Source organism: Oncorhynchus keta, unplaced genomic scaffold, assembly GCF_023373465.1.
Source record: "Oncorhynchus keta strain PuntledgeMale-10-30-2019 unplaced genomic scaffold, Oket_V2 Un_contig_9289_pilon_pilon, whole genome shotgun sequence".
NCBI lineage: Eukaryota > Metazoa > Chordata > Actinopteri > Salmoniformes > Salmonidae > Oncorhynchus > Oncorhynchus keta.
Window position 1 is genome coordinate 384 of NW_026290468.1, and position 10,028 is coordinate 10,411.

The window sequence follows — 10,028 nt, forward strand, 5'->3', positions numbered from 1 at the left end:
ATGTATAGTATAGTGTGTATGTATATACTTCATCCATATGTATAGTATGTATTATATACTGCATTATACTGCATCCATATGTATAGTATAGTGTGTATGTATATACTTCATTCATATGTATAGTATAGTGTGTATGTATATACTTCATTCATATGTATAGTATAGTGTGTATGTATATACTGCATCCATATGTATAGTATGTATGTATGTATATACTTCATCCATATGTATAGTATAGTGTGTATGTATATACTGCATCCATATGTATAGTATAGTGTGTATGTATATACTGCATCCATATGTATAGTATGTATGTATATACTGCATCCATATGTATAGTATGTATGTATATACTTCATCCATATGTATAGTATAGTGTGTATGTATATACTGCATCCATATGTATAGTATAGTGTGTATGTATATACTTCATCCATATGTATAGTATAGTATGTATGTATATACTGCATCCATATGTATAGTATGTATGTATGTATATACTTCATCCATATGTATAGTATAGTGTGTATGTATATACTGCATCCATATGTATAGTATGTATGTATATACTTCATCCATATGTATAGTATAGTGTGTATGTATATACTGCATCCATATGTATAGTATAGTATGTATGTATATACTGCATTCATATGTATAGTATGTATATACTGCATCCATATGTATAGTATAGTATGTATTATATACTGCATCCATATGTATAGTATAGTGTGTATGTATATACTGCATTCATATGTATAGTATAGTGTGTATGTATATACTGCATTCATATGTATAGTATAGTATGTATTATATACTGCATCCATATGTATAGTATAGTATGTTTAGGCTGCAAGTACGTTTAAATTTTGTTGTTTTGTTGTCATTGAAACCTGAAAAAAGTTTTTTCGACTTTCAACCAAAACCGAACGTAGATTGGACGTCGGGCATAGACTTATTTTCAACGTCTTTTCAACAACATTTTGCTTGGTGGGAGGAGCCCAATGTCAAAACAGTTTTAACTTGTCCAAATCAATAACCAATATGCAGAAATGGTTTGAGATAAATTGAAAACCTAAACATAACATTTCCACAAACATCTGCCACAATAATCATATTACTTTTTAACATAAACAATAAACATCTGCCACAATAATCATATTACTTTTTAACATAAACAATAAACATCTGCCACAATAATCATATTACTATTTAACATAAACAATAAACATCTGCCACAATAATCATATTACTTTTTAACATAAACAATAAACATCTGCCACAATAATCATATTACTATTTAACATAAACAATAAACATCTGCCACAATAATCATATTACTATTTAACATAAACAATAAACATCTGCCACAATAATCATATTACTTTTTAACATAAACAATAAACATCTGCCACAATAATCATATTACTATTTAACATAAACAATAAACATCTGCCACAATAATCATATTACTATTTAACATAAACAATAAACATCTGCCACAATAATCATATTACTATTTAACATAAACAATAAACATCTGCCACAATAATCATATTACTTTTTAACATAAACAATAAACATCTGCCACAATAATCATATTACTATTTAACATAAACAATAAACAAACAAGCTCCTTATAAACTGCACAAGCACTAGAAACAATGTTGTTTTGACAAGTGGCAATAAATCACTGATATCGATTAGGGGGGAAATCAGGTTGTAGGTTGCTGTTGAAACTAAACAAAACACCTGGAAATGGAAGATATATTTCACCTCACTGGTTAGAGGGCAACCTGCAGAAGACAGTCAGCTACATGTTGGAGTGATGCGTTTAAATGTAGGGGTCGCTAAACAAAGGAACGCAACACATATTTGTCATCACTCATCGATATCACGTTGAAATCAATTGCGCGAGAGGGGAGATGAGGTTGCACGTCCGGTTAAACGTAACAGCTCAAACACCACACGGATTGTGGGAATAATGTGTACATCACTATTTAGAGGTACATTTGTAGAAAACAGCTCGCTACATTTAAAGTGTTGCAGTTTGATTCAAGTAGGTCGCCAACGCGGGAAGTGAAACGCAACACTTTATTTGTGCTTTATTTGTGTTAATGTTAATCACATAAATACTACTCTTCTCAATGAGGCTAATATCCATATCATGCTGAAATCAACAGAACAGGGGACAAACGTTTAGGGTTCTACATTATGACATCATAATACTCCTACTACAATGTTAAAGCATTCTACATTATGACATCATTAGAATACTCCTACTACAATGTTAAAACATTCTACATTGTGACATTATTTCATTGATATCATGAAACAACTCCTTTATGTATTTTCTGATGTTTAATCAGAGATCTTTTACCAGAGTAACTCTTCCCACATTGATCACAGCTATAAGGTTTCTCTCCTGTGTGTGTTCTCTGGTGGGCTATCAGGATGTTTGGCTGAGTAAACCTCTTCCCACATTGATTACAGCCACAAGGTTTCGCTCCTGTGTGTGTTCTCTGGTGTGATATCATGTTGCTTGAGTGAGTAAAACTCCTCCCACATTGATCACAGCTATAAGGCTTCTCTCCTTTGTGTGTTTTCTGGTGTGATTTTAAATATTGGGATGAAACAAAACACTTTCCACAGTCAGAGCAGTGGTAAGGTTTCTCTCCTGTGTGTGTTCTCTTGTGTATAGTCAGCTGACTAGATGAAGTAAAACTCTTGCCACATTGATCACAGCTATAAGGTTTCTCTCCAGTGTGCGTTCTCAAATGTACCATCAAGTTGCTTGAGTGACTAAATCTCTTCCCACATTGATCACAGCTATAAGGCTTCTCTCCCGTGTGTGTTTTCTGGTGTGATTTTAAATATTGTGATGAAACAAAACATTTTCCACAGTCAGAGCAGTGGTAAGGTTTCGCTATTGTGTGTGTTCTCTTGTGTGATTTTAAATATTGGGAAGAAACAAAACTTGTTCCACAGTCAGAACAGTGGTAAGGTTTCTCTCCTGTGTGTATTCTCTGGTGTATAGTCAGCTGGCTAGATGTAGTAAAACTCTTCCCACACCAATCACAGCTATAAGGTTTCTCTCCTGTATGGATTCTCTGATGTCTTTTAAGGTCTGTTGAAGAGGTGAATCTCTTCCCACAGTCAGAGCAGCGGTGAGGTTTCTTTCCTGTGGGTCTCTGCTGGTGTTTGAGGTGTTCTGATGTGGAGAGACTCTTCTCTGTCTCTTCAGCATCATGCTGTTGTTGAGGCTCCCCAGAGGATCCACTATAGTCTTGTCTCTCTCCTGTGTGAACAACAAGGTCAGACAGACGGTTAAAGGCCCACAACAGCAGAAATACACTGTTTATTTGAGGTAAAGGTGATGCACATGATTTTTACGTCTGTAATGAATGTTTGAAAACTTTTTAAACAACCAGACTATTTTCTTAACAGTCATGTGAGCAACAACAGTCTTATTTAGTCTTATTTTTATTTATTATCTTATTTATTATATTTTTTCACAGTCATAAAGTGGATGATTGTAGAAATAAGTTATTACAGTTGGTGAAAACCTAAGCAGACGACTCTTGGTCACCAATATGCAGTATAACTGTTGCCTAGTTGTAGTAGTATATCTGTTATCTAGTTGCAGTGTATCTGTTACCTAGTTGCAGTACATATGTTACCTAGTTTCAGCAGTATATCTGTTATCTAGTTGCAGTATATCTGTTATCTAGTTGCAGTATATCTGTTATCTAGTTTCAGTAGTATATCTGTTATCTAGTTGCAGTATATCTGTTATCTAGTTGCAGCAGTATATCTGTTATCTAGTTTCAGCAGTATATCTGTTATCTAGTTGCAGTATATCTGTTATCTAGTTGCAGCAGTATATCTGTTATCTAGTTTCAGCAGTATATCTTTTATCTAGTTTCAGCAGTATATCTTTTATCTAGTTGCAGTATATCTGTTATCTAGTTGCAGTATATCTGTTATCTAGTTTCAGTATATCTGTTATCTAGTTTCAGTAGTATATCTGTTATCTAGTTGCAGCAGTATATCTGTTATCTAGTTTCAGCAGTATATCTGTTATCTAGTTTCAGCAGTATATCTGTTATCTAGTTGCAGTATATCTGTTATCTAGTTGCAGCAGTATATCTGTTATCTAGTTTCAGCAGTATATATGTTATCTAGTTGCAGTATATCTGTTATCTAGTTGCAGTATATCTGTTATCTAGTTGCAGTATATCTGTTATCTAGTTGCAGTAGTATATCTGTTATCTAGTTGCAGTAGTATATCTGTTATCTAGTTGCAGTAGTATATCTGTTATCTAGTTGCAGTAGTATATCTGTTATCTAGTTGCAGTAGTATATCTGTTATCTAGTTGCAGTAGTATATCTGTTATCTAGTTGCAGTAGTATATCTGTTATCTAGTTTCAGCAGTATATCTGTTATCTAGTTTCAGCAGTATATCTGTTATCTAGTTTCAGCAGTATATCTGTTATCTAGTTGCAGTATATCTGTTATCTCGTTGCAGTGTATCTGTTATCTAGTTGCAGCAGTATATATGTTACCTAGTTGCAGCAGTATATCTGTTACCTAGTTGCAGTATATCTGTTACCTAGTTGCAGTATATATGTTATATGTTACCTAGTTGCAGTAGTATATCTGTTACCTAGTTGCAGTATATCTGTTACCTAGTTGCAGTATATATGTTATATGTTACCTAGTTGCAGTAGTATATCTGTTACCTAGTTGCAGTATATATGTTATCTAGTTTCAGCAGTATATCTGTTATCTAGTTTCAGCAGTATATCTGTTATCTAGTTTCAGCAGTATATCTGTTATCTAGTTGCAGTATATCTGTTATCTAGTTGCAGTAGTATATCTGTTATCTAGTTGCAGTAGTATATCTGTTATCTAGTTGCAGTATATCTGTTATCTAGTTGCAGTATATCTGTTATCTAGTTGTAGTACATCTGTGTGGGCAGAAATGGTGAGCGAAGGTATTTGTTTTTCACAATGTATTCCGAATATTACCACACATTATCAGAGCAAGATCAGGATGCTACTCAAGGAAACTCACATTAAGCTCTGGTGTCTATTCACTAATTCTCCACCATGGGGGGAAAACTGTGGAGTTCCCATAGGCCGACAGCAAAAAATAGCCTCCATTTTACAGGTTGCTTGAGAGTGCATTTCACAGGCTCATTTGAATGTCCTGCTTAATATCATGTTTGAGTAAAATGCTCTGTGGTTAGCTTTGCTACCAGCCTGTCAATGAGCGTTAGCATTCAAGCTGACAACTACTGTATCAAAAATAGGTATTTTGAGAAACATGTCGTAAATAAAAGTGTTAAATCAAAATATATTTTAGATTATTCAAAGTATGCTCTTCCAACGGTCTTGAAAGAGTTCCCACATATGCTGAGCACTTGTTGGCAGCTTTTCCTTCACTCAACTCATCCCAAACCATCTCAATTGCGTTGGGGTCAGGGATTATGGAGGCCAGGTCATCTAACGCAGCACTCCATCACTCTCCTTCCTGGTCAAATAGCCCTTACACAGCCTGGAGGTGTGTTTTGGGTCGTTGTCCTGTTGAAAAATGTTTGTCCTGTTTGACATGTTTCTACTGAACGGTAATGTAACTTTTTGACTTTTCGTCTGGACTTAGTGCCCGCGCCTAGTGCATTTAGAATAGTGAACTAAACGTGAGAACAAAAAGGAGGTATTTGGACATAAATATGGACTTTATCGAACAAAACTAACATTTATTGTGATTGCTGGGAGTGCATTCCGATGAAGATCATCAAAGGTAAGTCAATATTTATAATGCTATTTCTACATTTTGTTGACTCCACAACATGGCGGGTATCTGTATGGCTTGTTTTGGTGGCTGAGCGCTGTAGTCAGATAATCGCATGGTGTGCATTTGCCGTAAAGCTTTTTAAAATTCTGACACAGCGGTGGCATTAAGGAGAAGTTTATCTTTAATTCTATGTATTACACTTGTATCTTTCATCAGCGTTTATGATGAGTATTTCTGTAAATTGATGTGGCTCTCTGCAAAATCACCGGACGTTTTGGAGGCAAAACATTACAGAACATAACGTGCCAATGTAAATGGAGATTTTTGGATATAAATATTAACTTTATCGAACAAAACATACATGTATTGTGTAACATGAAGTCCTATGAGTGCCATCTGACGAAGATCATCAAAGGTTAGTGATTCATTTTCTCTCTATTTCCTCTCTTTGTCTGGAAAATGGCTGTATGTTTTTTTGTGACTAGGCGCTGTCCTCAGATAATCACAATGTATGCTTTCGCCGTAAAGCCTTTTTGAAATCGGACACTGTGGTTGGATTAACAAGAAGTTTATCTTTAAAATGGTGTATATTACTTGTATGTTTGAGGAATTTGGCGCCCTGCAATTTCACTGGCTGTTGTCGAGGTGGAACGCGAGCGTCCCACATATCCCAGAGAAGGTCATTGAAATGCATTCCAGGTGACTACCTCATGAAGCTGGTTGAGAGAATGCCAAGAGTGTGCAAAGCTGTCATCAAGGCAATTGGTGGCTATTTGAAGAATCTGAAATATAAAATACATTTTGGTTTGTTTAACACTTTTTGGTTACTACTTGATTCCATATGTGTTATTTTATAGTTTTGATGTCTTCACTATTATTCTGGCCAACGAGAAAATAGTAAAAATAAAGAAAAAGCCTTGAATGAGTAGGTGCGGCCCAAACTTTTGACTGGTACTGATTTATAAAGCCTTATACAGGCATATTCAACAGTTAGGCATATTATAGTCCTAATTAAGTTGCGGTTTGTTACTCTCAATTGTCTTAGACAATTAAGCTAAAACCAATGTATCCCTAAGGTGTCTGATGGGGGTTGAGGTCAGGACTCTGGTCAGGACTCTGAGGTTTCCACTTCACAATAACAGCACTTACAGTTGACCGCGAGGCAGCTCAACAGGGCAGAAATTTGACAAACTGAATTGTTGGAAAGATTGCACTCTTGCGATGGTGCTACATTTAAAGTAAGAGCCTTCAGTAAGGCCACTCTACTACCAGTGTTTGTTGCATCTCATGATGGTGCTACATTTAAAGTAAGAGCTTTTCAGTAAGGCCACTCTACTACCAGTGTTTGTTGCATCCCATGATGGTGCTACATTTAAAGTAAGAGCTCTTCAGTAAGGCCACTCTACTACCAGTGTTTGTTGCATCCCATGATGGTGCTACATTTAAAGTAAGAGCTCTTCAGTAAGGCCACTCTACTACCAGTGTTTGTTGCATCCCATGATGGTGCTACATTTAAAGTAAGAGCTCTTCAGTAAGGCCACTCTACTACCAGTGTTTGTTGCATCCCATGATGGTGCTACATTTAAAGTAAGAGCTCTTCAGTAAGGCCACTCTACTACCAGTGTTTGTTGCATCCCATGATGGTGCTACATTTAAAGTAAGAGCTCTTCAGTAAGGCCACTCTACTACCAGTGTTTGTTGCATCCCATGAACCCACTAATTTGAAGGTGTGTCCACAAAATGTTGAATATGTAGAGTATTTGCGACTCCTCTACAAAAAATAAATCACGGTGAACAAAACAGCCCATCGACAGAAATATATGCCATTTAGCAGACGCTTTTATCCAAAGCGACTTACAGTCATGTGTGCATACATTCTACGTATGGGTGGTCCCGGGAATCGAACCCACTACCCTGGCGTTACAAGCGCCATGCTCTACCAACTGAGCTACAGAAGGACCACAGGACAGAACAATCGACCAGTAGACTACGGTCAGCTCTAAAACAATTGGCTGAATATTATACAATGACTTATCAACAGCTCTAACAATTTGATCCCTATGGGAAATCTACACTGGTAGCTATAGAAAGACCCATATAATATATCACCATTGATTCCTGAAGAATAGAGCTTATAAACGACTCATGTTTCAACTGTCTCACCCCATCAGAAACCAATATATACGCCTGTATGACACCACTGTTTGTAAACAAACACTGTATAGCTTCAATAGTAGGTTAAAACTCTCATTATGACATCATTAATGAACTCTAGAATATACTATATATCCTAGAAACCTGGTTAAACGATCATTATGACCTCATGAATGAACTCTAGAATATACTATATATCCTAGAAACCTGGTTAAACGATCATTATGACCTCACGGATGAATTCTAGAATATACTATATGTAACAGTATAACTTTAGACCGTCCCTCGCCCATACCCGGGCGCGAACCAGGAACCCTCTGCACACATCAACAACAGTCACCCACAAAGCATCGTTACCAATCGCTCCACAAAAGCCGCGTCCCTTGCAGAGCAAGGGGAACCACTACTTCAAGGTCTCAGAGCAAGTGACGTCACCGATTGAAACGCTATTTATAGCACGCACCACAGCTAACTAGCTAGCCGTTTCACATGAATTAATTCTAGAATATACTATATATCCTAAAACCCTGGTTAAACCATCATTATGACATCATGGATGAATTCTAGAATATATATATATATACACACACACTTGCCTACCTGGTTAAATAAAGGTGAAATAAAATCTAAATAAATAAATATCCTAGAAACCTGGTTAAATTATCATTATGACCTCATGGATGGCCAGTCCTTGTATTCATAGTGTAGTGAATTCAGGGAGAGGCCCTGAGTTGAACTCAAACCTGGGTCCAGTAACTGGCATTTTGTTGCTGTTTATATCCTAGGTTGTCCCAAAGCTACACAATCAATCAACCAATATGCAGTTTAAACAATAACAAACCTGTAATTCCACCACTGTTTAGGTAATAAGATGTTGGATGGGGCTGGAGAAATGTAACTACTCTCAAATTCATAGACAGACCTATGGATGCAAGGACTGACCATCCATGATATCAACATTATAGTTTTAACCATGTTGAGGCTATACAGTGTTGGTTTACATTGTTTCTAAACACCGGAGTAAAAAAAGCTTATTTGGGGTTCTGATGAGGTACAACAGTTGAACTAAGCTCATGAGGCATGTGTTATATTCTTCAAGAATCAATGGCTAGAAATAAATAATTTAAAAGCCAAAATATGGATGTAGCAACTGCAGACTTCCCCTTTAACACCACACACCAGTTCAACAACTGCAGAGTTTGTGCTTCTGTATTTAAGACAGTACTTACTAGTGTTAATCAGGGAACGGTTTCTCAAAACCATCTTACGGTTAAGTTCACCGTTAGAACCATTGGATAACATAAGATGCGTTTGGGAAACCGGGCCCAGATATCCAGTTTCCTCCTCTTCTTCTTCCTCCTCCATTTTAGATGTGACAGTCATCTCCTCCTCTTCCTCTTTCACTCCAAAAACTGCATCCCCCTCTTCCTCCTCTTCTTTTACGGTAACATCCTCCTCTTTCACTTTGAACACATCTTCCTCTTCTTTAACTGAGACGTCTTTCTCTTCTTCTTTCACCGTAACAGCCTCACCCTCTACTTGTTTTTGTATTGTAACTTCCTCCTCCTCTTTCACCAGAGCTTCTTTCTCCGTCCAGCAGACCTCCTCTTCTTTATCTGGAGGAGAGCAGCTCAGTGAACTCATGGTCGGGGATGTTAGATAGCTAGGCTAATGCTAACTTAACCAGCCCGCTAGATGACTAATAACAACACCGTAAATATGAAATCGGATAACTAACTAGACGAGATCCGCGTGTTTAAAACACAGTGGCTAATATACACTAAAGCGTCTAAAGAGCTTTATTGCTGCGTCTCTGTTGTCTATCAAGCTACGGAGGTGTCTGACTAACTGTTGCTGCTGATGAAAGAAGCGTTCCGTCCACTACATTATACGTCACACCAACAGCATCGCCTTAAAGTCTCAGACCGCCATCTGCTGACTGGAGTGGGTAACGCAGTTGAGTAAAATGTATATTTTATTTTCAGACAAAATGTTAAAGTGTAGGACGCCTGAGTTTTTACTCACCAATGTAACAACACTGTGTGGTTAAAGACTTAGTAAATTAGTTGTGGT

At 36.7% G+C, this 10,028-nt stretch overlaps 1 protein-coding gene across 1 annotated transcript; it reads right to left on the bottom strand.

Annotated features, from left to right (window-relative positions):
- Positions 1-1,925: 1,925 nt before the first annotated feature.
- Positions 1,926-9,824, bottom strand: LOC127906031 (zinc finger protein 664-like). The gene is made up of 2 exons (XM_052512710.1): positions 9,185-9,824; positions 1,926-3,298 (listed from the first exon to the last, which is right to left on the bottom strand). The coding sequence occupies exons 1-2, from the start codon at positions 9,597-9,599 to the stop codon at positions 2,328-2,330; spliced, it is 1,386 nt and encodes a 461-aa protein (XP_052368670.1). The 5' UTR covers positions 9,600-9,824; the 3' UTR covers positions 1,926-2,327.
- Positions 9,825-10,028: the final 204 nt, after the last annotated feature.

Coding starts and splice junctions, on each gene's coding strand:
- LOC127906031 (XM_052512710.1), bottom strand. CDS start 9,599: ATGAGTTCACTGAGCTGCTCTCCTCCAGATAAAGAAGAGGAGGTCTGC. Junction 3,299..9,184: donor CCGTTCCCTGATTAACACTA/GTAAGTACTGTC, acceptor TTGTTCACACAG/GAGAGAGACAAGACTATAGT.